Source organism: Rhinocladiella mackenziei (genome assembly GCF_000835555.1).
Source record: "Rhinocladiella mackenziei CBS 650.93 unplaced genomic scaffold supercont1.4, whole genome shotgun sequence".
Classification (NCBI taxonomy): Eukaryota; Fungi; Ascomycota; class Eurotiomycetes; order Chaetothyriales; family Herpotrichiellaceae; genus Rhinocladiella; species Rhinocladiella mackenziei.
The window spans coordinates 1968752-1996199 of record NW_013550601.1 but is presented as its reverse complement, the minus strand read 5'-3'; the positions used below and the strand labels follow the sequence as shown (position 1 = coordinate 1996199).

Genomic DNA, 27448 nt, shown 5'->3' with positions numbered 1-27448 from the left:
CACGGCCCAGCAATGGACGCCGACACTCTTCAGAATTTTGCTGCGCCCGTCCAACCCATTCAGTTCCCTGCATACGCCGCCGGCACCGCAGGAGCTGTTTCAGATGCCGCTGCTGAAAATGCAGGATACGCTCCGGCTGACTCCACCGAAGCCAACATTCAAGCCTTGGGCAGGAGCATGCAGAATGGAAATTCAACTTCCCCAAGACAGACGCGCAGACAGAGCAGTGCAGTGAAGAGCGCCACCACCAGTCCAGCTCAATCCACGCGTAGTCCACAGCAGACACGCGTGTCCGTCCAGACTCGAGCCTCTCAAAACGCTGCTTCGACACCCTCTCGACAGGCGAGCATCACCACGGCACCAGCCGTTCCTCCTCAGGTTCAAGCGACTCCCGTGCATCAGCGACCCGACAATTTTCAAGAACAAGAAGATATGTCGCAGGCGACCCAAAACAAGAGTAATCTGGTCTGGAAGAACTCTACATCCTCTTTCCCGAATGGAACTCCCACTCTCACTCGATCCCAGTCAAGACAATCGCAGGTCTACACCACGCCTCAAGGACTCATCCACTCAGACCCATGGGCGTCGCACCACCATTCTGCTCCTCAGAACAATAACCCCTCGGATAATGACCCTGAAACTGATCCCGCCGTCGCTGCAAATCCTTTTAGCGACACCTTTCCTTTGATCCCAAACCCACCCGATCTTGACGAATGGCGTCACAAACTCTTCAACATTACCGAGCCTCTCGTGCTGTCGGAGGAAGAGTTCTTGACATACTTTCCACATGTAGATAACGTGTATTCGCATCGATCTACCCAGAAATACAAACGCAAGGCATTTGTCAGTCACTACTGGGACTGCCGTCTCAAGGGTCGTCCGAGTGGAACGCCCAAGAGTGACGATCCGAACAAGAAGAAGCGCAAGCGCCAGGCCCGTGAACGAGACCTTTGCGATGTCAAAATCAAAGTGACCGAATACTTTAGCGACGAGGAGGCCCGGAAGCAGGGTTTGAATCTCATCGGAGCCGACATGGGCGGCGCGATGAACGGCACGGCTCGTAACAGTGTGGGGGGGAATGACATGTCCGTGGGAGAGAACAGTGAATTGACCATCGTCCTTGAGGATGGAGTGAATGGCAATGGCGCCCCAAATAGTGCCATCGATCCAAACTTCGGCCTGCTCGAACTCCCTCGCCGTCTGCCCAAGGACCACCCAGGCGCAGATGGAAAGCGATGGTTCACGATCCAGCGTGTGCGAGGCAATCCTGGTGGTGGGGCCGTCAAAGAGAAGAAAGATGGAGAACGCGAGGATGAAGACGAATCAGTTCTTGATCCCAATCTGGATCTCGATCACAAACACACCCTGGAAGAGAGCGACCGAATCAAGAAGAACAGCGTGCAGAGGTGGTTGTTGAAGGAAGAGAAAGAGAAGAAACGATTGAGTGTAAGTTTCCACCCGACTTGCATTCAATTTTGAACTCTCGCGCTGTATTTCTATCCCGCGAGGAATTTTGGCCAACGTTGCTCACAATAAAGATGCCTTGGTCTCCGTAATTGACACCTTTATAGAAACCCCCCACGACAATGTCGACCGGAACATCAACTACAAACACCGAATCTAGCAGCCCGACCTTCCGTGCTAGTGGCCTCGCCTTCTTCACGGTACGAAGCCATTCGGGCCCGGTGCCGTCCAAGATTACCTTCTTCGCCAACAGTTTTTGCCCGTTCGCTCAACGCATTTGGATCGCGCTCGAGATCAAAGGCGTGCCTTACCAAATGGTTGAAGTCATGCCCGCGCACCTGGACACGTACCGTCCACCCGAGATGCTTGAGGTCAACCCTGACGGCCATATTCCTTGTATCCGCCATGGCAACTGGGGTGTCTGGGAAAGCGGTGTCATCTTGGAATATCTCGAAGACCTAGCCATGGGACACAGCTTGCTACCACTGGGAAATCCACAGCTCAGAGCACATTGTCGCTTGTGGACAGACCACATTAACCGCAAGATTCTACCGAACTTCTACAGTTTACTCTTTATCCCGCCACCAGGTCCGCCGCAGCAACAAAATCCCATAGACGAGATGCATTTGGATGGCCAAGCACAAGCCAATGCAGCCACCGCTGCACAACACTCAATGCTCATCGCCACCTTGCAAAAGAACATCACCTCGCTGGTTAACGCATCACATGCCACCGGTCCTTTTTTCCTGGGCAGTGAGATTGGCTTTGTGGACGTCGTCTTTGCGCCGTGGATCATCCGCTTGTCGCGCGTGCTCAGCTATTACCGCAACTTCCCACGTCCGGAGGTTGGTACGCGTTGGAGACAGTGGGTGGATGCCATTGAAGCTGATGACCGCGTGAGACGTACCGTGTCGGATGAGAATTCCTACCACAGCGTTTATCGTGGTGTCGGAGAGGACGGTTGGGACTCTCTCACGGCACGCGACGGCCACGGGCCCAGAAAAGCCATTATCGAAATCCAGTATGCTAAGCGTGTCGTTGCCCAGGAAGGTTTCGGACTTGGTGGCGACGTCTGGGGGAGACTGTCAGAGGACCATGCTGTGCAAGAGAAGCAGAATATGGAGGGCTCAGCGCTGATGGTATCGTGATTGATGGCTGTGATGATGACTATGGAAAATAATGGGACCCTGAGATTCGTGGTTTCATGACGGTCATGACTGGATTGGTTGAGGTATCGAGGAGTGCTCTCTTCTATACGTCTTTCGAACAAAGTAATATGTGTGTGCCTGTGTTAGTGTGCTGGTGCTGGTGCTGGTTCGGCAATGGTTCGACCATTTTGAGCTCCGTGCCAGCAGAATGTGCGTATGCGTACGATGATTCAAGTCTCTGTTGCTAGCAACTACTGGTGTTAGTGTCACCGTCACTTCGAGCTTAGGTGGTGGGTGCTCCGTCTGGACAAGAGGACCGATAGACAGTGTCCAGACTAGATTTTGATACGTTGGATCGATCTTTCGAGATTGCATTGGCCCAGTCCAGCCATTTGGCTGTATGGTTGGTTCTCGTAGAAGGCGGTGGCGCGCCGCTGTGAGATACTCGGGGGTGATTGTGAATGGGCAGCGAGGTCATCATCACGCATGCACCCTTCGGTGACCGGCAGACATAAGAGTCTGGGAGATTGTGACTCGAAGCGACAATACGGTCAGCCCCAGGTTATGTTGATATTAGGAGGGAGCCCTTCCTTAGGGCCGCGTCTCGTGTCCAACGGTTCCTCTTTCCAGGACGCTGTGTTGTATCAGTAGGTTGGGTTATGGGCAGAGACTGATCGGTCGAGACGATTTACTTTCCAACTCAGATCTTGACCTTAAGACGCCGGGGCCCCAGGAATCATGTCGACGAGTCGTCAGTGAGAGCCGGGGCGTTTTCTGTACTTTCGGGATCACCACGAACGGGCCGTGGGTTGGGATTGGGGATGGCGAATCCAAAGCCGCCTCTCCCGGAACCATCGGGACCTCTCGGTACTCGAACAGGTTGGATCTCAGGCGTCCGAGGATTCGAACTCCCATTCTCGCGGCGCGGGACGTGTACGGAATCCGGCTTTGCAACGTAGGAGGGATCATACAGTTCTCGGTGCTGGGATCCTCGAGACGGTGTTCGAGGGTTCAAGTTGTTGGTATTGGCGGCGCCACGACGGCCGCCTTTACCTCGTCCTCGATTAGGCGTGGCCGATCGCGAACCCGGTGGCGTGAGGCTCGCGGGACTGGGTGTATCTGACTTATAGTTATTTGCCTGCTGTGAGGAGGAGTTGCTGTTGCTTGGGGGACCAAAGAGCTCTTGTCTCCGCTCTTCGTATTTCCGTTGTTTCTCTTCGCGGTCCCGGGCAGCTTGGGCCTGGCGTTCCGCGAGCGAGAGCTCTCTAGCTTTGATCTCATCTTCGTCTTCAGATGACTCGGCATTCTTGTTGTCGTTGCTGAGGCTCAAGTCTTGCATGCCACTTGTCGACAGCTTAGGGGATTGGATTATGGGACCTTTCCTGGACAGAAGGATTGGGGGAGGTTTGAACTCGGAGCGGAGGGGCACGACATTGCGGGATTCGAGGAAGTAGTTGGTTTCTTTGGGTCCTTCGCTATATCATATGTATTGAGCGTCAGTTTCAATGCCGGCCATAGATTGAGAATGTCCTCGGGGTTAGATTGGGTTGGGTTGCCCACGCACGCTTCAGCCCAGAGTTGTCTGTTGAACTCGGCTTGCTGTGCCCTTCGCTGGGCTTTAGTCACTCGGGAAGAGACCTTTTTCGGTTCTCCGGACTCGTTTGGAGGGGTCGGCTGTTTCTGAAACTTGGTCAGCATAACGGAGAACACGGGGGTCTATGCAGGATATGTACATCTGCGACGGACGACCATTCGTCCTCCCAGGCATCTGGTATCTTGCTCATGAAGGGCGCTGCTACGGGACTGAGGGGGGATGGGAGTGGAATGGTGAGATCTAGACAGGCCCAACCATGTATCTGAGCAGGGATGTGTGCAGGGGAAACAAGAGTGCGTATTCCACAGCTTGGAATTTGCTGAAGTGGGGTGAGAGAAAGAGATGTGAAGTCTGAGCGGGAAGTCCAAGGTCAACATTTGCTAGTACGGAGTGGTCCTAGTTTTACGTACTGGGGCCCCCTCGACGGCTCGCAGCCTTGCAGCATGAGGCTGCCCTGCTTCGTCCTTTGTGCTATTCGTATTTGAAGTCTCGTGGCATTGCTTAGAGTCTCAGTTTGTTCGCGGGTCTAGGTTCTCCATCACATTATGCTATATCCATATCAACTCGTCTCAGGCCCTTCACTAGCCTTCTATACAGGGCAATGCTCCCCCGTCTTGCAAGGCGCAGTTCATGCTTCTCAGGTCACGTTTTGACCTGGATAATTGGGGGTAATGTCTAGTAATTCGACATATTTATTGTGCTTGCTTCTCAAGCTCTTTCTCTTTTCACTCCACCTCAACATGTTATTCCAACGGAAGCAGTCATCTGAGGTCAACGACCATGTAAATTCATACCCAAACTCCTGACCAGTAGTCCTGTCTGCGCTTGTCGAAGTCGTTTCACCCAAGGCCGCACATACCTCGTCTGGAAAAAAAAAGGGCGCACATCCAAAACTCTTTGATCGTTGGTAGGGAAGTGTAGCACGGAGTTGTCTGTACAGGGGGGCCGAATGTTCATCAAAAAGTATTTATGACCTCCCTCCTCGTAATTGTGGGAGGCCCTTCTTCCTTCTTCCTCTTTTCTTTGCCCATAGCAATCTTCTCCCACTCTTCCCACTCCTTGGCAATTTCACCGAGGACTGTCGCCATCGCTGATGCGGACGCCATGAGTCCGTGGCCTTCGTCCTCCAAGACCCTTAATTCGCACCGTTTCATAACACTCTGCAACCAACGTACATTGTCTAAGGGCACTCGTGTATCTCTCGTGCCATGGTGGATGACGACCGACCTCGTCACTTCGGGATATCGAAATCCAATCGTTTTTCTTCGTTCAAGACAAACCACCAGGTCAATGGCGGGATTAGCATTGTGCGTGGCAAGCGCCCAAATCCGATGTGTCAGTGTTTGATTGTAAAGAGCATGACGAGCTTCAGGGGTCAAGCGAGGTGACATGGGTTGAAATACGGACGGCGGTTGCTTAGCAGAGGACTGTGTCTGTCGGCGTGAATCTGGGCTGGGCGTTTTCGCCAGGGTAGCTTGCATTCCCAGTGATTCGTTGTTTGCTTGATAGCAAGATACGCTGCGAGCTCGACCTGGTGTTGCCGTTGGTGGGTGTGGGGGTTCCACATCAGGGACGGCTTTGGGAAAAGGGCTATCTTCGTTCAGATCATGGAATGGATAATCCAACGTTGCTTCAAAGTTCTCCAAATTCTTGTTCTTTTTTCCTTTCAACGGCTTTGCATCGACGGAGGCACTTGTTGCAGTCAGGAAGCGTGAGTTCGCGACCTTGAGGATCTGCGCCGGGAGCACACTTAAGATCTTGTGAGTCAACGGGAGATTGGCAATGGGTTGCGAATCTGGTCCCAATGCTGCTCCTTTGGGCATCTGTGAAGGTGGTATCCACGGCGCCATGAGGTGGATGCGCCCACGTATGTACTGGGGCATTTTCAGCGCAGTAGCAAGAGCATATATTGCTCCAGCCGAATGCGCCAGAAGGGAAAATCTTGTGATCTCCAGCGAATTGCATATGACAGCCACATCGTCAACCCAATTCAAAGGAGTACACGAGGCTTCCGGCACAGGTGAACTTTCACCAACGCCCGGTCTGTCTGGTGCGATCAATCTCAGCCGTAGCGTTCTAGCCAGCTCGTCGTAAAACGCCGTAAGATACCGGGTGAGGCCCATCCCAACGCAACATAACACCACAAACCCATTGGGGTCCCCGACTTCCGAAAAGGCAATTGTTCTGCCCGTCCGAGGATGTCGTATTTTCTGGGTGAATCGGGGTGCACCGAGGAACGCATCCACCTCGTCCGAGATAGACTTGACTTCTGACATGGGGGTCTCTGGCTTTATGGACGGGGTTGCGGAATTCCTTTTCGGTTGACTTGCGGGACTGCGGTAGATGCTATTACCTCGTGAAGGAGCCTCACTTGTCGGATTTGATGGGGTGGTGGTCCCCATGTTCTGGATTGGGGAGTTCCCTTTTGAAGCTCGGGGTACTAAAACAGGCATGTCCGCCAGATCAGCGGCGGTGACACAGGCAGACAGTTCAAGAGGACTTTCAACTTCAGGGGACTCCACCACAACCTCGGTAACAGAGAGCCGCGAACTCGGGTATGAGCCTGTTCGCTGAGACATCTTGGGGGTCGCAATAGTATGTCTCTTGGCCGCTCGCTCAGATTTTCGAGCTTCATTTCGCCATTCCTTCTGGCGCTTCTCCCGGGCTTCTTGCAACTCCCGTATTCTCCTGACGGTTGAATGGTCGCCTTCGATCAATTCCGAGTCAATATTGAGTTCTTTCAGGTTTCGGCTGGACATAGAATATCTAGTAGTATCCTGGGAGGCGTCTGACAGGCCCGTGACACTACGTCGAAGGGATGAACGACGGGAAGGAATCATATGATTGGCCAGATCACTTCTGCTCAAGCGGCCGAGGGCTGGAACAGAAGGGCTATCGGCCGACGAGTGGTCCAACTGGGTTCCGCTGGTCGAGTAGCCGTCAATGGACGCAGAACGTGTGGGATATTTATTCTCTTTCTCGGGGTCCATACTGTAAAGTGACTCGGTCTTTCGCCGTCGATCAGAAGAGAGTCGTTTCGGAGGGATCGGTCTCGTTGTCGCTTTGTCATGGATTGACTCTATTGTCGGCTTTCGTCGAAGAGCGCTCACGCCGCTGATTATTGAGAAGGCAGAAGAATTACTGGAACCATGTCGCCTCTCGATGCTGGGTATGCCCACGCTGTCACTTTCGGCACGCGACTTCAGGCTCTGCAGAGAATCCCGCGGAGCCAGGCCAGGCTGAGACATGTTCAGAGAATAGAATCTTGATCGGCTCGACCTCTTGGATAATATAGGAGGTCGTCGTGCGTAGCGAACTACAGGCGCGGCGGCCACTTCTGCCTCACTACTATCATCGACGATAGGGGGATCGTGCAGGTCCCTATCCAATTCATCCGGGTCGGGGGGCCTAGGCGACACCGGCCGACTGTATATTGAAGCGGAATGGTATGTATGCCGCTCGACACCCAAATCGTGATCCAAATCAGGATCTTCCGTTGCGGCTATTGCAGATAAGGAGTTGATCAGCGAGGAAATGACTGGTATCGGCTGCGACGAGGATTCGGCGTCATAGGATGAATGTGGTGGTCGCGGGTAGTCGAAGGGATGTAGATTCGAATGAATCTCCGGTTCGGAGGGCAAGGCACGGTCGTAGGAATATTCAACAGAGGCCACACTGTTGAAGTCCATTCCTCACACTGCATTGGAGACCTGGGGGGTGTCGGGAGGCGGAGCAGGGGAGTGGTTGGTCGCACAGCCAATCGGGGAGTTGTACAGGGAAATTTGGGCTCGCCAGCAGGAGATATTGTCTCTCAGTCGAGCGACAGCCACGGCGGTAGGATATTCACGGGCTCAAAGGAATGCTGGTGACATGGTTGGCCGTGGCGCTGAGGCCCTGTTCATTAAAAAAAAATTTTGAAAAAGCGATCGGGAAGGGAAATGGAAATGGGAGAGAAGAAAAGAAAAGCTGCAGGCAGCGCTGCGAGCAGGAGAGCGGTAGATGGGGTTGGAAGGTGCCCAGGGATTGCGAACGAGAATCATGATTGGGGAGGGGCCCGCAATTTGGGTTTGAGGGCATATGCCAAAGGGGCTTAACACCAGCTCGCGACCAAGATTCAGACGGCAGGATGATCGACAGCGTTTCAAGAGCAGCATGGCTCATAGCCAGATACACCAATGGTGATTAATAATGCATCGAGGGCCCATATTGATGATTTGAGCCCATGTTCTGGCTTGCCTGGTGGTGTACTGCTACGACCGGTACCACGCCAGAGAGATCTGCCCTGACGAATCGATCCACCGCGGACCCCGAGAGAAGTAGGGTCAGATGCTAATAGGTAGTAAAATGTCCGAACTCAGTCAACCTTGCCAGCGCCCGCTCGTTTGCCGGAGTGTGTTCGTACCGAACACCTGATAGTGCTCTGAATCTGAAATAACATTGACGTAGGGATTATCTTTATTGTCATCAGGAATTGAGAGCTTGGAGATTCTTTCCGCTATATCGTGTCTAAGAGCGATTTATAGTGGTATCTTCTGAAAAGACTTCTTCAGTGTCTTTGCTATGCCGGTATTGAAACAGGTTCCCCCCGGGCCGGGGCTTATGAAAAGGCCTTCTCCCAAACGCCTTGCTGAAGATCAATCATCAGGAGCCCTCTCTTAAAACACCCCATTAGGACAAGGTCCAAGCCAAAGGAACCAAACCCGGCATCGCTACCCTGTACCAAGACGCCGGTTCTATACACCCGCTGAAACGATGCTCATGAATCGTGAGATGATATGGTAAAAAAAGAAACTTGGCCCTCCTCTTTATACGGTAGCCTCTTGTCCCAGTCGAAGCTTCTCCTTCTCCTCACCGAATACCCTCCGAGACATTTCGAGGACCATTTCAAACCCCTCTCGTCCTCGAGCCGCATTTTCTCGGAACCTCTCTATGCTGACCTCCTCAATCTTGCTGCGAATTTTTTGCCACCCACCACAGAGGGCAACGATCTTGGCCTCCTGCTTGAAGTCTGTCTTTGCAGCCGTGTCGTTGGCTGAGGGCTGATATGTCACTGTCTCGCGACATTCGAGGAGATTTGACCAGGTCATGTTGGTGCTGCACATGGTGACCTTCTTCGCTACCGGATCCACATAAGACACCTCGTAAACATGGCTGGTGGTGTCACCCCCGAGAATAGTCAAGATCCATTGCGGTGCATTCTGTCGGCATGTTATGAGGCGCTCGGTGCAAAGGATCCCCGTTTCAGAGTCAATGTGGCGCGAGACGGTATCGACGGCCAACACGTGCGAAGCTTTGTCGTTCCACGGGCAGTATTTGCGCCAATTGTTGGTGCTGACCTCTTCCCAGGAATAGTCGAAGGTGTACGATGACGAGAAGATTCTCATTGTGGGAAGACGGGATGAATTTAGGCGGGAGGAGAAAGGAGATTCGTCGATCTTTCTTCTGTAGCTGTCTATTTGGGGTTGTTCAAACGTGTTCGGTGCCAATGATAATCAAGGACGGTCAGCTGAGGACACTTTTTGTCTATGACAAACTTCAGCGAAACGAGAAATGAAAGAAGCAGCTGAAATGGACGAAATGCGACGTGGAGGAGCCGAGGGAGTGGTAGTGAATGCGTGGGCGTGGAGATGAAGAAAAATAAGGTGCCCGGAGGACAAAACTTTTTTTTTTTTTTTTTTTTTTTGGCAGTCAAACGGGCAAGCTCGGGTCCAAGGGGCACATGATTGGCTCATTGGCTCACAGCGGAAGCAATCTTTGGAGTACCGAAAATTCTCACTGTCTGACCGGCACGTTAGCACCTGCCGACCCGAGAAGTCAAAGCTGACTCCCTTTATTCTAAGAAAAGTTTTTTCCTTGTCAGACCGCTTGCTTTCTCCTCCTTCCGAGCCTAGGTTTTCTATTCTCTTCTCTTCTCGAGCCATTTTCGGCTCAAATAGCCCGAGTGGTTTGCCATTCGCCCGCATTTGTCCCAAGCCAGAGAGTTATGTCATAAGTTCGCTATTTCGTGTCTCTCTTTCTCATTCAGTTATGTCGGAGTACTGGAAATCGACGGTATGTCAATTCCTACCTGTGAAGTTTGTTTGGTCAATCTCTAACACATGTTGCAGCCCAAATACTGGTGCAAACACTGCAGTACCTACGTGAAAGAGACACCTTTTGAACGCAAACAACATGAGAGCACGGCAAAACACCAGAATAACCTCAAACGATTTCTTCGCGATATCCAGAATAGCCATGAGAGAGGGGAACGAGACAAGGAGCGGGCCAAGTCAGAGGTTGAAAGACTGAGTAGAATTGCTCGGGGTGGATCTGAACAGTCTTCGAGCACTACGATTACTGCGTCCTCAAAACCGACGCCTCCTCCGGTACAGAAATCTACTCAGACAAGCGCCGATCAGAAGAGGCAATGGGCGCAATTAGCGGAGATGGGGATTCAGATCCCCGAGCAATTTCGCGCCGAAGTGGCCATGGCCGGGGACTGGAAAGTTGTGTCGGAACAACCCATCGATGAGCCACAGCCAGAAGAGCCTCTAAGTGTTGGAGTCAAGAAGCGGAAATATGAAGGCGAGAACGGGGATGAAGAAGAGGCAGAGGCAGAAAGGCTTGGCCACAAACGCGGGTGGGGGGCAACCACCAAACGATATCCTGGTCATGAAAAGGATGACTTAGATGACTTGTTGTCTGGGACAATGTCTCTGAAAAGAGAAAAGGCCGTCGCTTCTTCTGCACAACTTAAAAATGAAGAGAAGGATTTCTCGGAGCAGGAGAGCGAACCTAACCTGGACGAAAAACCTGGTGAAGGTGGAACCAAGGCGGCGATGAAAGATGAAGGACCGCTCAAGAGGATGGAAAAGCATGACAGAGCTCATGTGAAGGACGAAGCAGATGCTGCCGGACAATTTCGACCGATGGGCAAGATCCCTGAGGATGTACCGATCCCAATATTCAAAAAGCGCAAGGCTAAAGTATCATGAAACAACCACCATCCTCCGCTTGCTGAGTTTGTGTATCTCGGCCGGCGCAAGCGAACCGATATCCCAGATAAGCGAGATCATAATCAAACCAAAACATTTAATTGTTGACAGATTATGGAGTTCATTTTGTTGCGGTCTGAAATTTGATGGCAACGGAGCCGAGCGCAACCATTGGTAGAGAACAGCTCATTGGACCAAATTGTCGCACAAAAATGGTGGCCCACGTGCACTTTTAACTGTTACATGTTCGGCGCACGACCATGATATCTGTGACAGGATCCACCCTCGTTTCGAGGGGACTGGCGGAAGTTTCGCCTCTCCCCAAGGTGGGCTGACCTGTTAGATGACAAGCACAACGGGGACTGAAATTTGCTTGCCAGCGAATCGGCATCGCCGATAAAATTTTTGTTGGGTGAAGAGGTGCAGTATCAAATCCGCGTGTTCCTAGACTCGACCAACACTTTGTCAAAAAGGATGAGGTGCAAGAGTGTGCGAGCATCCTCCGGCTTGAATGGAGAGCATGGAAGACGAACTCAACCCTGCTATTAGTTTGAAGATTAAATGGGGCGTAGGACAGGGTACCATGGACAGAGAATGCGTATCTTCTTTCTTACTTATGTACTCCATACCCTCATACACGGCTTTCCCTTAAGCTTGGGAAATGCCGCCGGCTTTGTTTCGAAATAAAGTGTCGAGCATGGGCCACTGGCCGTCTGTAACCAATCATAGGTCGTAGAGACGCTCAAGTCATTTCCAGTCTTGCGTTCGTCTTCCTCGGTTATTTCAACGATGTGCACGGAGAGCTCATGCGCCCGACATCAGGCAGGGCAAGCGGCACGAATGACCGGGCTTGTCAAGGTAGGGCTGCCAAATACGGAGCCCTCGAGGACCCTCTGGCCTCTGGAGTCTGCTCTGGCCTGTCATTTGCTTCGGTATGGGTGTGCATGGGGTTGGCTCAGTCGGAGAATTGTGCAGTAAGCGACCACCGATCATCTCTGACAGGTCAATCATCTCCTGTTCTGCAAGCTTTTCCAATGGCCACGCTTCACCTTTTGGTTGATGGAGAAATTATTATTTTTTTGGTCCGCCTGCAGGAGCCCTAGGAACAAACAGGCTATTATTCAGAGTTGGCGCGATGGGCAAAGTCGAGGCCGAAGCAAACACCAAGGAGCCCCCCTTCCCCCCAGCCCCTGCCGAGTAGTTTTCCTCAGGCGGCGTCTCAGGGTATGATTCAGTGCATGTCTCGTATTGACCAGCGGGCTCATGTGACACAGAGGGAGACGTCGAGAGGAGAGGGTTGTGACAAATGGTACCTGGCCGGCGCTGGATCCGTCATGGACCTGGACGAACATGCGTCGTGGCTGGGCGATCATGACGGATAGGGAGAACGACCCTCGCTAGGAAGGATACAAAAGCCCGTGCGTCGGAAATGTGGGCGCTCGGACCTTGGAACTTGGAGAGCGAGTTATAGCGTCGTGCGGGAATTCGTTGTCGGAGTTTGGTCGTTTTTTCCATTTGGTTTGCCAGCAGTGTTCCAGTCAATAGCGTGACGAGGATTGTGGTGATCAAACCACCGCCTCCACAACTATCACACGCCAATTTCTTTGTGTCTTTCTACCAATTGATCCTCTCTCCAATAGTTCCCAGGGCGGAGGGTCGACAAGCAAAGGGTGGCGCATCCTGGCGAACCACACCAAGACCAGAACGAAACGAGAATTGGGAAAGCGGAGGACGAGAACCCCACGAGCCAGGGGCCTGGATAGGGTAAGGTCTAGAGTCTCTTTTCTATTGTCTTAGGATGCTAGAGGCTAGGGGTCGCAAAAAAAAAACAGTTTTGCATGCTGACATGGTCACATCAGAAAAGAAGAGCTCTCTGAGCGTAATCCTAACTAGTACTGTTAGGGGAGCGCAGTTTGGGATTGCCATCACTTCGTTGTGGCAGTTCCAAGCAGCGAAGTGAACAAGAAGCGGGCTGTGGGCTGACCGATGATTTTGACTTGAAGTTGCTCGATTGACTGATACGGCTCCATTTCTCGAAAGTCGACTAGCAGGGTTCTAGAGTCACTTGGCAACGGTCGAGCAGCAATTGTGACATTAAAATCAAGGTTGAAATGGGAGAAAGCCTGAACTTTGGAAGGAAGCGAGACTTGGAGGGAACCAGGGGGGGGAAGAGGCTATTCCTAACGGTGTGCCCATCAGTTGCAGCCAGTGGAGCGTAGCTTTTGGTGTTTTGATTCTTTGCGTCTCCATCTGATTGTGTGCTTAACTGTGATTCCTCTTTCGTTGACTGTTTCTGTATCTCTGTCACTCCACCTACCTACCTCTTCCTCATGCAGCCACCTCCAGTGGACACATCCTTTAGCCGGGGAATTGCTGCTGAGACATTCGTGGCGCTGAGACTCTTGCGATGAATTTGTTACTGTGAACAGCTAGCACACCCCGAGATGCAGAAAGGAACCACGCCAGACCCGGAGTAGGAAGCACTAGGAAGCCGACCATGTCGGCGACAAGAGAACTCGCAGCTTCCCAGTGCAAGCAGTTCCGGGATGGGGTACCATGCTTGGATTTGGGTCTAATGTCGTTTGGCGCCGGGAGACGTTCTAAGCGAGAAAGCCTAAGAGTCTTTGGCCTGAGAGCTCTCGACCAGCAGGGAGACTGTGGGCGACTTAGCTGCTTCCCGCTAGAAGCCTCCCTCTAGTTCTGCCTGCCGTTCCTGCTGTAGTAGTTCGGGGGTATTCGGCGACCCATCATCATTTGACATTCATATCCACTGCCAAACACACCTAGTCTCCTCCAAGCGTATCCAGTGCCCACTCCGCGTTCTGCTGCTGAGCCAGCCGGTCCCTCGCTCCCAGAATGCTTGTCGTCTAGGGCGGCTGAGCGAGTCGAAGCGACCCCAAGCGAGGCTTTCGTTCCAATTTCGCCATCGGTCTGATTCATGCTCACTGCGCTTCGGCACTTGGGCATCCGCGACACCTTGAGCAAAGAGCGCTTCCAACCCAGAGCCACTGGCGACTGGTGGACGTTTCACGCGGCCTGAATGGGCGACCAAGCAATTCGAGCGAGTCTTGTCGACCTAGACCACTACCCATCCTCCTTCCGACCATTGCCATGGTTTAATGGACCATGCCACCTCCATCACCACTGCTACATCGTACCCTCATCTTCATATTAGGAATATGTTACTATGGTGCAAGCCAGGCACCACTGCTTTGTTGAACAGTCTTGCTTTCTCGCTTCTCGCTTGATCAGGCTTCCGCCCCAGTCCTCGGCTTTTCCTCTTTCTCGCTATTGTTGATTCTTTGACATCGCTTGCTCGCCTGCCATTTTGCTGCCCGCCTTTTTTCCGTCCCATCCCTCTTCTGTGAATTTTGAGAAAAGAAAAAGAACGCTTCGCAGAAGCAGTGAAGATCAAGTATCTGGACGGGACGGCTGACCAGCTCATTCATGTTTTCAGTAGTGAGCATACATTCTGTCGGTTAAGGGAACAAGGACAATATCCTCTCCGCTCCAAAAGGAATTCCCACAAGGAGCAACGCACGGTCAACCTCCAAAACTCTCGCCCACACTGAGTTTGTGCACTTCGCCCGCTCGTTCGCTCGTCTGGACCTGCCCGTTGGAAGCAGCAGGAGGCATTGCCGGTTGACCTGATGAACTATCCAAACATGACAACTACGGCTTTACAACCTGCAACGGCATCAATCAGTCTACCTCCCATCAGCAGCATTGATTTTCACAACCAAGTTGCGCATCGGTCGTCGCCGGAAGTCGTACAACCGCTACCACCGCCTCCACCTGCAGCGCCGCGGGTACTACCACCGCTTCCTTATCCTCCCTACGCAGCTCGAACAGCTCCGCCGCCGCCGCCGCCGCCACCTCCGCCTCCTATACCTCACGAATATGTACATTCGAGACCTATCTACCCGGGAATACCTTCACAATACCAGCCAATACCTGGGCGAATGCCATTACCTTCAACGACGGATCCCAATCTCATTGTTGCTCCCACCCGACACAAGGCAAAGGAAGTTAAGAGGCGGACCAAAACAGGGTGCTTGACCTGCCGAAAGAGGCGCATCAAAGTAAGTGTTGAACGTTTCGTGTTTCTTACCGCATTCAGCCTCGTCCACATTGGACATGTTAGCGTTGTAGGTCGCTCTGGATTATTTTTCCCGCGCTCTCAAACATCCACGGGCTGGGGCAGTCTTTTTGGCAGCGGGCGCAAGGCCAGTCAAAGATCAGTCGAGGCAGGGGAAGGGCAAGTTTACACGTGCTCCACTTGGATGGTGGCGCGCCACAAGAATCAAAAACCCGTTGGTGTCCCTGCAGCCTCCTTTTAGGCTTCGACTTGGGTGTGATCGACACTGCCACCTCCGCTGTCACACAAAAAATTCCTTACCACCACCAAAACCTCGGCGCGTCCTCCCATCATCCATGATCCCATCGTTACACAATTCCAGGGAACCGACTCCCTATCGTTCAACGCCTTTTTCCGTTACAAGATTTTCCCTTCACCTTTGAATATACCCGTCTTGGTCGCGGCGCTATCCTTCCTCGCTTCCCCTTTCTCCGCGTTACCGGGCACACTCTCCCGTTCCTCGCAGCGCACTAACGATTTGCTTTCACCTCACAGTGCGATGAAGGTCGACCAGAGTGTCGAAATTGCATGAAGAGCAAGAGAGTCTGTCAAGGTTACGATCCGGTATTCCAGTCGCAAGGGCCGCATTCACTTCACCCAGCTCCCTCGTCCAATACTAACAATCCCCCGCCAACCTCCTCGGTGAACAATCAAGCTCGAAGATTCTCCTCCGCTCCTATCAGTCCTCCCGTCGCTAGCCACAATTCATCGCTGGTTTCGAGTTCGCCACGAGACCACACGGAATACCCCTTCCCACGACCGCCTGAACAGGTACTACCACACCTCAATCAGCCATATCATATGGATGGTTCTGCTCAAACCGGAATCCCCTCGTACCCCCCTCCTGGACGCTGTAAGTGCCATTCATTACTTTCTCTCACCGGAGAGTCTAACTTTTGACCAGTGCAATAATGACTGACGCCGGGCCCCGTCCCAGTTGGAGGAGCATTGAATCCATATGTACCATTGCCGGCGCAAATCTTCCGACTATTCCATCCATTCCGCCCGACTCTAATCCCAATCTTGATTCGATTCGCAAAGTTTATGACATTGTCTTTGCTCCAGGTCTTGACAAATTCTTGGAATCTGGCCACACAAAGTGGTTTGCTCGAGAAGGATTTCCTTTACTTTGTGCTGATCGAAATCAACTTGGAAATATCCTCGCGTATCTGACGTTGGTTAGTAACCATTCTGACACCTCAACTGAAAAAGCTGCTTTAGCAAGTCAAGAAGCGCGAGTTTCTTGGGCTCTGTTGGAACTATGTATCAGGCCAGCGCATGACAGTGGTGAAGAGGCAGACAAACTTGCACGTCGATGTCGAGCATTCGGTGCCATTTTGACCGGAGAACCTTTCACCATTCCTACTGCTTCAATCGCCGACTTTGTTCATCAAGATGATGTTGAACCAGAGCCCAAGGTCAGCGCATTGGAGAAACAAATGGCAAAAAGATCAGACGAATTTTGGGAACTAGTCGAAACGGTGGCAGCAACTCAGGAGCCACACGGAGAAGGAGTTTCCATTCCGGCAGTAAAGCAATGTCGACCCTTACTTGATGGAATGGAAAATCGAGACATCATCTACAGTACCATGTTATTGGGATCGAAAAAAGATGGAAATGGCGAACTTACTTCGGAACGAGAGCTGGCAAAGAGATATTTGGAGTCACAGGCAAGTGGACGTGCTACGAATCAGGTTTTTGCTACAATCTCAGGCATGGCGTTGAGGGCGTTTGACACATGATCACGGTCATTCATTTCTGGGTGCGTTTCTATTTGTGGAGGTTTTTTTTTTTTTTTTGGGCTGTCGCTTTCGCTTTTGCTTGATTGGCATTTTCTTTGATCAAGAAAATTTTTCCTTTGTTTTGTTGCATTATGAGGAGCAGGTTTCTTATCAATTTTCTCTCTCTTTCTTCTTCGAACCTTCAAAAATACTAATGGCTTGTCATTGGAACTCTATGTTCTTTCTGGTTTCGTGCGCTCTTTCCTCATTTTCTCAGTGCGAAAAGGAGGTTTGGCCTCGATTTACATTGTGGTAGGGAAATTACCAACGAAGAAAGACCAAAGCTCAGCGCTACTTAGAGAAATTATCAAAGCATAGGGAGTGAAGTTGGATGAATGGCAAGGAAATACATATGGTATCTAACACAAGGTGGCAATTTTGGAATCTTATCGTAACTCTTCGTGCGGCGTAATTTCTATTCCTGAGACCTGCATGGCAAGCGCGCAGGCGAGCGAAACCATTGAACTTTGAAGTCAAACTAACCTTTGATATTTTTAGGAATTGAGAAGCGCTGGATTTTCAAGGGGGTTAGGGAAATTGCCAGACCAGAGCCGTCGAGACTCTACCCTGAAAGGTGGGGTTTTTCCTGCTGTTGGCAAAAGCCAAGGTCAAGTACTCAGTCGGGTCCAAATCCCCTTTTCACAAAGGGAGTGTTAGGGGGGATAGGAGAGGCAACGGCTTCAGGGCCAACGTCGTGCAGATCAAACCTTGCGCTAAGGCTAGGGTAGAGGGCGCATCACGGTCGCTCGGCCGTGAACGCTGCTAGCGGGTCGTTATACGGTTTCGGTAAAGCTGTAAGAGAAGGTGTATAGCACCGCGGTCGTCCGTTCTCCGTAAATGGAATGTGAGAGGAAGGGAGATGAAGAATAGCCGGGGGGGGAATACTTCAAGCGAGGCTAAGGGTCCCCAGGGCGCGTGAGCCTCGTCGAATCGCCATCTGATATGACATCGCTTGAAATTTCCCTCTATTCTTTTTGACCTCGTGTTTTGCGCCCGCTGGCCTGCGACTTCGTCCCTGGTTGGCCATTGCATGTTCCGTACCCCTTGCAGTAGGTAGTACGTACTGCGAAGAACATGCAGCGACGATCCGCCTGCTAACCCTTCCTTCGCTATCATGCCGTCGCGGCCGCAGTAAAGGCCGCAGTTCGATTCGAAGTCGGTACGGTACGGTCGATCAGGGGAGGACAGGGGGAAAGCGGTGGATTCGCTTTTCATAGGTCAACACGGCGACCGACTCCATCACGATGAAACTCGTAGCGTTTGCTATTGTTGCTCCTATTTGCTATGAGATGTGTGATGCGGGATGCGGTGTGCAGTGCAGGGGACCGCTGAATCAAGGACAGTTCAGAATGGAGGATCGAGGGATGACAAGGTCTGTTCGTGGTTAAATACGACTAGGAATTTCGAAATCTTCTAGTTGCGGGTACAGAGTATATTCGTTGCATTTGTGAGGGAGCAATCATGAACCGATCTGCGAGCATGTTGTGGATGTTCGAGGGCGGGAGTGAGGTCAAGATGGAGAAGACAGATGGGGGCATGGACGGCAATGAATAAGGAAGAGGTGCAGTAGCAGGCGCGGTATTACCTCATACTTTATACATTGGCCTATGGAGAACGTCTTTACCAAGACCACTTAGACGGGGCATTCTACATATCATTCAATACGAGTCGTGAAACCATCTGCCAACATTTTCATTTATGTGTAGGAGTGATTCTGGTGGAGGGAGAAGGTGTGGAGGAACAGGAATATGGGATTAGAGAATCTACGGTCCTCCGCAATGGCGAAGAGCTCGGCGTGAAGAGTGAATGCATTTTCAACTCAGTTACTTCATTTTCATAAGTATTGATGGCTTCGTATTGGTAGCGTGCATGCGTCCTTCGTCCTTGATCCTTTTTGTGGGAGTCTACTAGCATTTCTCGTTTGAGCTCGCAAACAACAGCAACATTCTCGTCCTAAGCTATTCCATTGAGGATGGACATGGAATCTTGGTCGTCTCGATTGTCATGCTCCTTCTGAATATGGCGGGTCTTAACGGATGGGATGAGCTAAAGTGCACCGGGACGCTGCGGGCGCTGGGAAGGAGGAAGACTTCAAATCGGTCGAAATTGGTGCTTGATGAATGGCCGCTGTTTTATTTGGTTTTGGGGTAGAGCTGGTGAATGATCCAGGTCCAGACTCGGAGATGCATTCATTGACGGATTCATTGCTGTCCAGATGGATCGAATAGAACACAGCCTTGAGTTCGTTGTGATATTTCGCAGTGCACGTGTACCGAGAATTGATGCTCCAGATTATGTGAAATTCGGCTTCCGATTGTCAACTTGTCCTTCACGCAGCGAGTCAATACGACTCGAGCTAGCTCAAGTTTTGGACGTAGTTCACGAAAGCTCAGAGACTGAGGCGATGGAAGTGAGCTGATGGACAACTTTCGACAGCGAATCCGACGTTCCAGTCACGAATGTAGCACGGTAGGTCTTTAGCGGCCTTCCGAAATGCTGGTTTGACTGTGCTCTCGAAACGTGGCTGTGTTGTTTCCCACAATTGAGCATTTTGCACCACATTCATGACTTCTTCTCCAATGGGGGGTTCTTCGTCGCTGAGTCGGATTGCTTCATTTCATCCGCTCAATGGGAGAGATGTTGTGGTATTCAACAGCGACCGCGAATTTAACCCTCCTCTTTGTGCTTCTTTACCACGCTTACGATTCTGTTCCCGCCTGACTTCTTAATCACCTCTTCCAGAATACCTTCCGAATGCATTTTCGCGATATCGTCACTCCCGCCCAGACTTTGAGAATTGATCATGATATTAGGCACCGTTCTCCGCCCTGTCAGCGTGTTGAGGAGATCTTGGAGCTTGCGACCTAGAGTCGGTGCCGGGACATCATCTCCAGAATCATCGTCGTGAGCTTTGGGAACGAGTGTAGTCATCAGATCGAGTTCGACAACATATGGGGCTGGTGTGATCACATAGGTCTCGAGAAGTAAGGCTTTGGCCCGTTTGGAATAGGGACAATAGGACTTGGAGAAAATGATGACTGCAGAAATTCCGTTAATACCATGATCACGTTCAAGAAGGACAATGGGAAAAACGTACTCGGGCTTTTCCTTAAAATACCCTGTAATTCCTCCCTGGCCAGATCTTCTCCCTCATCCTTTGCTTTTTCCACTTTATTCCCATTGAATGCGACTTCTTCGCCCTTGCCGTTCAGGTTGTCGATCGCACTGTTATCAACAGGGTACCTCGGCTTCTCTTTCGGTATGCTTTTCCTGCCCGCGGCACTGACTTCGTCATCGCCGTCATCAAAGCTAATGCGCAAGCTGTATGGGGCATTCTTGTAGTCGCCACCATGAAGTGGGGATGCGTCGAACATTTCTTTCTGCTTATCGAGAATCATTTGGAGTTCATGGTTCGTTTGAGCAGTCAAATCTTCATCAGAGAGATCGCCTCTTAAGATACCCCGGCGGCGTGATAGGGACGCTTCGGTGGTCTTGCGGAAGTCGGTGGTGTCGGATCTGGAAATGAAGAGGAAATAGATGAGGACGATTCCAATGGCGAGACCCAGTGCTTGTCCACGGCGCATTCCAGACATTCTGCTGATAGAATTCTGGAGATATACAACTAGGAAATTCGTGAGAAAGGAGGCTGACGAGGCTCGTTGCTATGGATCAATCAGGCTAAATAAACCGTCACAACGAGTGATGTTTCCATTCGAGCGGCACGCGTGCAGGGAAAGGGAGGACAGAAAGGAAGGAAGACCAGAGAATTAAAGGAAATGAAGTAAGATTTGATGTCTAGCCAAGGGAAGCAAAGAGTAGCCAGGTACGGCCTACGGGCCATTTGTCACATTTGAGTCTGGGGAAGGAGTAGGGTAAAACCGTGAAAGAAATTCGGGAAAACGGGCGACTAGGGCCAAGGCCGTCAGTAGGCTCGAGGCCTAGTCCCTGAGAGTGATCTGATGGTACAGGGGGTGCTCTTTGCCGTGTAACGAGTTATAACCGAGGATGGAGAGATGGTGGGGGAGCGAACACGAGAAAAGAGGATTTCACAGGCATCAGACACTGAATTCTCGTGTCTTGTTTTCCGGCCCCGTGGAAATTTGGGGTCTAGCGTCAAAACCTAGGTTGGGGACTTGCCCAGTTAGAGATCAACAGATCTGCAAACAAAAAGACAAGCTTCCCCCACATGGGCTAACGGCTGACGATGTGATCAAAGCAATTTCCCAAGCGAGGCAAATAGACGGGCAGATATTCTCGTGACACATTTTTGATGCTCATGGCATGGCATTGTGTATCGCGAGAGATTGTGAAACCGAAACAAGAACCAAAAAGAGGAAGAAGGGGTTTTGAAAGAGGGGGGAAGCATATTGCGAAGATCAAGTTGATCAACAGGAACTGATAATCAGCCTTACAAGTCTATCTCAAAAGCTGGATCTGGTCAGGTCAGGTCAGATTACTAGATTGCTATCAACTGTCATGTCACAGCCTTTCTCGGCGCCTTCGTCTTTCAGTCCCCATATCTTGAAAACCCACGACTTCTCTCTATCAATCATCACAGACCCCGTCCCGTCATAAGGTATTCCAATGCCTGACTATCCCGAAATAATGTACAATCAAAAGAAATGTCAGCCGTCATGCCATTAGTCCTCCCAGGACAGCCTTCTGCACGCCCAGCATCTCCCTCTTGACAGTTTCTCGTGACGCATTTTCAAACTCTCGTACTATCGCCGATATCATCACTTTCCGTATTCGTCCGTCCACTTTGGTGAATAGATCACTTATCACCGGAGTACACGCGGGTGGACCCGTCAATATTTGCAATAATCTTTGATATGTGTCTATCAACACGTCGCACAGAGTAGCAAACACGGTGAAAAAGTCGGGTGTGAAAGGCAAGGGTGGAGTTTGGAGATGAGTGTACGGGCCCTCATTCGGCAACAAGGTCGAGTTTGGCGCATCAAATGGTGCCGGAGGGGGGAAAGCTGATGCGCTGGGAAAGTTGGCAGTTTGTAAAGGAGCCGACGGAGACGGTGTCACTAGGGTAGGTGCCGATGAAGCAAGCGTACTACCACTAGTCGTGGTATCTATGGATGGTTGAGAGCCATGATGTCCAGTCTCAGGTAGATTGGGCGGTGATGATGTATGCGGAAACATGGGAAGTCCAATTTCTGCAACTGGACCACTTGACTTTCGGGGTCGGGACGTTGTGGCTGCTCTCTTGAACATCTGAGGTATCCGGGCTCGACTCAGTGAACTTGCCGAACTTCCATCTGGAGGATGCAGCTGTTGAAACGATTCAAACTCGGAGAGAAGGGTGTTTAAACTTTTTAAATAATCTTGAGCCACGGCTGCGCTGGACGTAGCTGTACTTTGAGCATGGGATTGAGGATGAACATCCAGGATGGTGGGTAATGACATGCCCAGGAGCATATAGTTTACAGCCCGTCGCGAGAGTCGGTTGGGAGTATAAGAGGGCAATTTGCCAATGTCCGTCTCGTTGAATTGGACAGTGTTGAACCAGAAAGACCGTCCTTCGTGTGCTTTACGCAAATAGTCCAGCGTAGCTATTCTTTTGTTTGTCATCTCTTGTATGTGTGCGTAGAGAGTGGCCGTGCTGGCGCTGTTGGATATTGCCGGCCCCGAAGTACTCAACAACATTCCATTGAGGGCTAGGGCAGATGGCACATCCATATCCGCAGGCACAGCAGAAGTACTGTTGTTAGCTGTCTTCTGATTGCTGGTCCCTCCACCTCCGTTACTGGGAACTTTGTGGAGCGGCGTTCGTGCATTGGGTTTATCGGAGAGGAGATGTGAAGGAAGCGGGATCATATTGTCAGCGGTCGTGAGGCCACTAATATCGCTATTGGTTCGTGCGACAAGGTCGGCCTTGATGGCGTTTAACGTGACAGGGGCCGCGGGGGCGGTGGTGGTTCTCTGGTACCCGATTCTACCAGGTCGAGGACGGGGTGGTGGTGAGCCTGCAGCAGCAGAAAGGGTCGCATCAATGGAGTCGTTGGATCCTAGAGGTTTATGGCGGCGAGAAGGAGATCTGGTGATTTTGGAGAGAAAGCCTCCTGCTGTTCCTCCTGAGTTGGTAGAGCTGATAGAGCCATTCTGCTGGTTGGGCTCTGTCATACTACCAAAAGAGAATTGCTTCTGTACGACCTGATGGAGATGGCCGAATCGGACTGCGCCTAGATGGGTTTGGGGCCACGGAGTGATAGTGTGAGTGTGAGTGTGTGTGGGTTGACGAAGTCTGTTACAGAGGAGCCATGGCATCGAAAGAAAGGGAGCGAGAGATGGATATCGAATCGTGTACCTGCAGACGCCCGTATGGAGTAGAAGCCGTGACTAGTGAATGGGCGCAGGCTCAGGGCGCAAGCGCTGGGTTACGGACATGGTTTTGTCAAACAACGCCATCTGTTCAGGGGGCCACCGCCATGGAGGGGCATTTTTTTTTGCCGTTCATTGCCGCTGATCAAACAAAGAAATCGCCCAGTAGTCTCTTCTCCCAACCCTGCCCACGTTGGCTTGTCGGCGCGAGACATCGATCAGAAGCGGGGGGTGTTCCCTCCCCGCCTCGAATTCGTCTTCAGATCCGGTATCATTCAAAATACCACCCTCCGAAGCTGGCCACAATGGATGTGGATGTGCCCGAACCTGGCCACTGGCCAGTCGATCCGCAAGAAGATCAAGAAATACGTAAAGACCGCATCTGGGTTGACGGATGCTTTGATTTTGCACATCACGGTAGGATCCTTCACATAACCACCGGTCGGTCTCTCTAACTTATCTGTCTAGGCCATGCCGGTGCTTTGCGACAAGCCCGTCAACTGGGAACAGAACTGTACGTTGGTCTCCATTCAGATGAAGATATCTTGGAGAACAAGGGTCCCACTGTCATGAGGCTGGATGAGCGGTGTGTCGGTCCAATAACCTGTTGCTTGCAGCCATGCACTGATTCTGGAAGAGTTGCTGCTGTTGATGCTTGTCGATGGTGCACCAAATCTGTACCATACGCGCCGTACGTGACAGCCTTGCCCTGGATATCCCATTACGGATGCTGGTATGTGGTCCACGGAGACGATATCACCTCTGATGCCGGCGGTGAAGACTGCTATCGCTTTGTCAAGGCTGCTGGACGGTTCCTGGTGGTCAAGAGAACTCCAGGAATATCTACCACTGATCTCGTCGGTCGGATGCTTCTGTGCACGAAGACGCATTTCATCAAGTCATTGACAGAGGTGCTCTATGGTAGAATGGATGGAAAACCTGATCCGGCGCGCGTGACGGCCGGGGCTGAAATGCTTCAAAGAATCAAAGACTATGCCACCGATGAGACTGCTCTCAAACCAGGCGTCGAAGTCTGGACCTGGGCTGGGGGTCAATTGGCCAAACCAGGGGACCAAAGAGCTGATGCAGGATCGTTTGGAAAATTAGTATCTGGAGTTGGTCCTAAGCCCGGTCAACGTATCGTATACGTTGATGGTGGGTTTGATCTATTCTCGTCGGGACACATCGAATTTCTCAAGCGAGTCAATCAGGCAGAAAAGAATGAGGCATATGTCGCGGTAGGAGTTCACAACGACGACGTCATCAACCATTGGAAAGGATTAAATTATCCCATCATGAACATCTTCGAGCGCGGACTCTGCGTGTTGCAATGTCGATATATCCACGCGGTGGTGCTCGGGGCCCCGTTTTCACCATCCAAACCATATTTGGAAGCCATGCCCGTGGGAAAAATAGCCGCCGTGTACCATGGACCAACTGCGTTTATGCCTTCGACGTATGACCCGTACGCAGACGCAAAGGAGATGGGGATCCTTCGCGAAATCGAAAGCCACCCCTACTCACATGTCAACGCCGGAGAGATCGTGATGCGGATCATGAAAGGCCGACAGGCCTTTGAAGAGCGCCAAAAAAGGAAAGGCGAAAAAGCGATTGGAGAAGAAGCGGCGCGTCAACGAGAAATCCTCGAACAAGAACAAGCAGCAATTGAGGCGGAACGAAGAGCTGCCATGAACTGATGTGATGCATTTCCTTTTGATCATGTGTTTAGAGGGCCGAGAACTATGTACAATCGCCCGTGTCATGGATAGAAACTAGACAAAGCTTCGGCAGGGATAACTGCAAATTTGGTCAGCAAAGCCTTCTAAGCCGAGGACGAGATACATACTCTTCTCCATAACTCGTTGGTCCTACTTCATATGTCACCTCTGGTTTCTTCCCGAAAGCCACTGGCATGGGAGGCAGACCATTCTCCCCAAGCACTGCTGTCCCTTTCTCCGATTCAAAGTATGCCGCCAGTCCTTTCTCACCCTCTTGTTTCACAGCAATTAATTGTTTTGTCCCCTCTTCCCCGGCCAGTAACTTTGGGCTGGGGTTTGCAGCACTTCCCACAGTCAACAAGCTCACGGCATCGCCCTGCGTTACGGTGCTCAGTTTCGGGTAGCTTCTCCGCATGTCTCTTTTCCAATATGGATTATCCGCAATGTCGGCAGCCGGAACGGTTACTGCTTCATCGTATGACTTGGGATCGAGGCCACCAGGAGGTGGATTTCTGAAGTGTTTTACTGGGACACCGTTACTTCGGTTAGGGTCGACGGCGAAGAATTTGCGGATGATTTCGAAGATTCCAACGCTTTGCTGAGTGTGTTTCTACAAACATGAGTAAAAGCTTGAACAGTTTTCCAGGAATTGAGTGTACCTTTGCGACCGAGACGACATCTTTGATTGGTTTGGTGGCCATGTTGGCCGCACTGAAAGGGTGTTCTATCCCTCTAAATAATCTCACGATGACACAAGGGTCGTCACAGGGAATGGAAAGATAGAAGTAGGGCTGTTAGTGATGGTGAATCTGCTCAAACCACAACGGCTGCTCAAATTGGTCGAGTCGAGCTTCGATTGAGCCCGCTTTCCGTATCAAAGCTTGGCCACGGAGAAACATAGAGGCATATTAATCCGCTTCCGTCTAACGTAATACATGTTGCTTTTCGAAGTTACCCTTATTATTATCATCGCATTTCAACTTCTTCATATTGCTACTGATTGCTCGCGATCGATATTTGAGGACTTTATGAGTATCTTCTTGGAAAGGTTTTTTCCCCCAAATCCAAACGTCTTCAATAGATTTCAGTCTTTCTCGCCGTGTCTCCCATCAGGTTGTCCGAAATCCGGGTCAAGGAATGAATACCATTGTCCTTCTCATGGTAGTCCGCATGCTCTTGTCCGTGGAGACTTCTCAACGATGTGAAAACCGTATCTCGCACATCATTGCCGTCACAAGGTTGGGAATGCGTCATTACTCAAAGAATGATTAGCTGCTCAGGGAACAAAACTACTTTAGCAGATACTTTTCCTTTGCGAGAAATGGACTTGCTTGAGGCCGTTCTTATCTCGAAGCTTTCCTATCTCGCTTAACCACGAATTACAACATCTGAGGAAAAACAGAAGGCGTGAATGGAGCACAAAGCGGTACCGGCGAGATCGGATGAGTGTCCATTGACAAGCTCAATACGGTCGTCCATGTGCTTGCGCATGATTTCCATCTCTTCTGCTTTCTGATATGCTCAATTCAAATTATTAACAGCCCAGGTTTCCATACCTTACCCACAATTCAGCCCCCGATATATCAGAAAGTTTGACATGACGCAGAGCATCCTTCCTGTACCCACTGCACGTGTGTGCCCACCGTAAGGCTTATTTTATCCCATCTCGGCCCTTTTGCCAGCATCGCCGTCTGATGGCGTGGGATTCACAATTCAGCCTTCCTCGAGGCCGACCTTCACTGGAGATAGGAGCTTTGTTCACCCGGCTGGTTACGACTCCAATAGTGCTTAATTGAACAGAGTACGTATTCCCAAGCGCAGACGTTCATACACACTCAATTTCTGCCTTTCTACACACAATTATACACAATATGATTGCAATACGGAGCCAGCTTTTTGATTTAACGCTTGTAGTGCAGGCCGCAAACAGTTTCGACTACTATCCATTCTTCGGAACATATTGGAATATTACTGAATGGCCTGGGAACATTCAGGTACGACCAAAAATTCGTTGAACCCGATCTTTTCCGACTTGAGGCGGCTGTTGTTGCCGGCGATCATCTCTACATTGACAGTGGCCGATATCCACGTTGAATTTCATGCTAGTTTGGCCTCAGACTTCCATGCATATGTTTTGTACTGACCAGATCGAGTGTCAGGTGACGAAAAGATCTTGGAACGATTCTTTGTCCCTAATATTTACGGCCCAGGGATGGGTGATCCATTGGTTCAAAGTGTATGTAGAAGGATTGCCGGAAGAGGAAAAGAGCAGGGCCAGCTCTAATGTTGTTTTGAGAG

General features: G+C 51.1%; 10 protein-coding genes across 10 annotated transcripts; 4 read left to right on the top strand and 6 right to left on the bottom strand.

The window, feature by feature from the left end:
- Window positions 1-12: 12 nt before the first annotated feature.
- Z518_05867 (uncharacterized protein) lies at window positions 13-2612 on the top strand (the record flags this gene model as incomplete). Its single annotated transcript, XM_013416677.1, has 2 exons — window positions 13-1446; window positions 1572-2612. 2 exons carry the CDS (start codon window positions 13-15, stop codon window positions 2610-2612), a joined length of 2475 nt encoding a protein of 824 aa, XP_013272131.1.
- A 736-nt stretch (window positions 2613-3348) lies between these two features.
- On the bottom strand, window positions 3349-4396 carry Z518_05866 (uncharacterized protein; the record flags this gene model as incomplete). The annotated part of the gene is made up of 3 exons (XM_013416676.1): window positions 3349-4087; window positions 4177-4292; window positions 4346-4396. The coding sequence occupies 3 exons, from the start codon at window positions 4394-4396 to the stop codon at window positions 3349-3351; spliced, it is 906 nt and encodes a 301-aa protein (XP_013272130.1).
- Window positions 4397-5162: 766 nt separating this feature from the next.
- On the bottom strand, window positions 5163-7895 carry Z518_05865 (uncharacterized protein; the record flags this gene model as incomplete). Its single annotated transcript, XM_013416675.1, has 1 exon — window positions 5163-7895. One exon carries the CDS (start codon window positions 7893-7895, stop codon window positions 5163-5165), a length of 2733 nt encoding a protein of 910 aa, XP_013272129.1.
- A 1116-nt stretch (window positions 7896-9011) lies between these two features.
- Window positions 9012-9590, bottom strand: Z518_05864 (uncharacterized protein; the record flags this gene model as incomplete). Its single annotated transcript, XM_013416674.1, has 1 exon — window positions 9012-9590. One exon carries the CDS (start codon window positions 9588-9590, stop codon window positions 9012-9014), a length of 579 nt encoding a protein of 192 aa, XP_013272128.1.
- A 714-nt stretch (window positions 9591-10304) lies between these two features.
- On the top strand, window positions 10305-11180 carry Z518_05863 (uncharacterized protein; the record flags this gene model as incomplete). Its single annotated transcript, XM_013416673.1, has 1 exon — window positions 10305-11180. The coding sequence occupies one exon, from the start codon at window positions 10305-10307 to the stop codon at window positions 11178-11180; it is 876 nt and encodes a 291-aa protein (XP_013272127.1).
- Window positions 11181-16229: 5049 nt separating this feature from the next.
- Window positions 16230-17060, top strand: Z518_05862 (uncharacterized protein; the record flags this gene model as incomplete). Its single annotated transcript, XM_013416672.1, has 1 exon — window positions 16230-17060. The coding sequence occupies one exon, from the start codon at window positions 16230-16232 to the stop codon at window positions 17058-17060; it is 831 nt and encodes a 276-aa protein (XP_013272126.1).
- A 2706-nt stretch (window positions 17061-19766) lies between these two features.
- Window positions 19767-20692, bottom strand: Z518_05861 (uncharacterized protein; the record flags this gene model as incomplete). Its single annotated transcript, XM_013416671.1, has 2 exons — window positions 19767-20137; window positions 20197-20692. The coding sequence occupies 2 exons, from the start codon at window positions 20690-20692 to the stop codon at window positions 19767-19769; spliced, it is 867 nt and encodes a 288-aa protein (XP_013272125.1).
- A 1039-nt stretch (window positions 20693-21731) lies between these two features.
- Z518_05860 (uncharacterized protein) lies at window positions 21732-23234 on the bottom strand (the record flags this gene model as incomplete). The annotated part of the gene is made up of 1 exon (XM_013416670.1): window positions 21732-23234. The coding sequence occupies one exon, from the start codon at window positions 23232-23234 to the stop codon at window positions 21732-21734; it is 1503 nt and encodes a 500-aa protein (XP_013272124.1).
- A 503-nt stretch (window positions 23235-23737) lies between these two features.
- On the top strand, window positions 23738-25129 carry Z518_05859 (uncharacterized protein; the record flags this gene model as incomplete). The annotated part of the gene is made up of 3 exons (XM_013416669.1): window positions 23738-23849; window positions 23901-24018; window positions 24070-25129. The coding sequence occupies 3 exons, from the start codon at window positions 23738-23740 to the stop codon at window positions 25127-25129; spliced, it is 1290 nt and encodes a 429-aa protein (XP_013272123.1).
- A 75-nt stretch (window positions 25130-25204) lies between these two features.
- On the bottom strand, window positions 25205-25851 carry Z518_05858 (uncharacterized protein; the record flags this gene model as incomplete). Its single annotated transcript, XM_013416668.1, has 3 exons — window positions 25205-25229; window positions 25279-25760; window positions 25810-25851. 3 exons carry the CDS (start codon window positions 25849-25851, stop codon window positions 25205-25207), a joined length of 549 nt encoding a protein of 182 aa, XP_013272122.1.
- Window positions 25852-27448: the final 1597 nt, after the last annotated feature.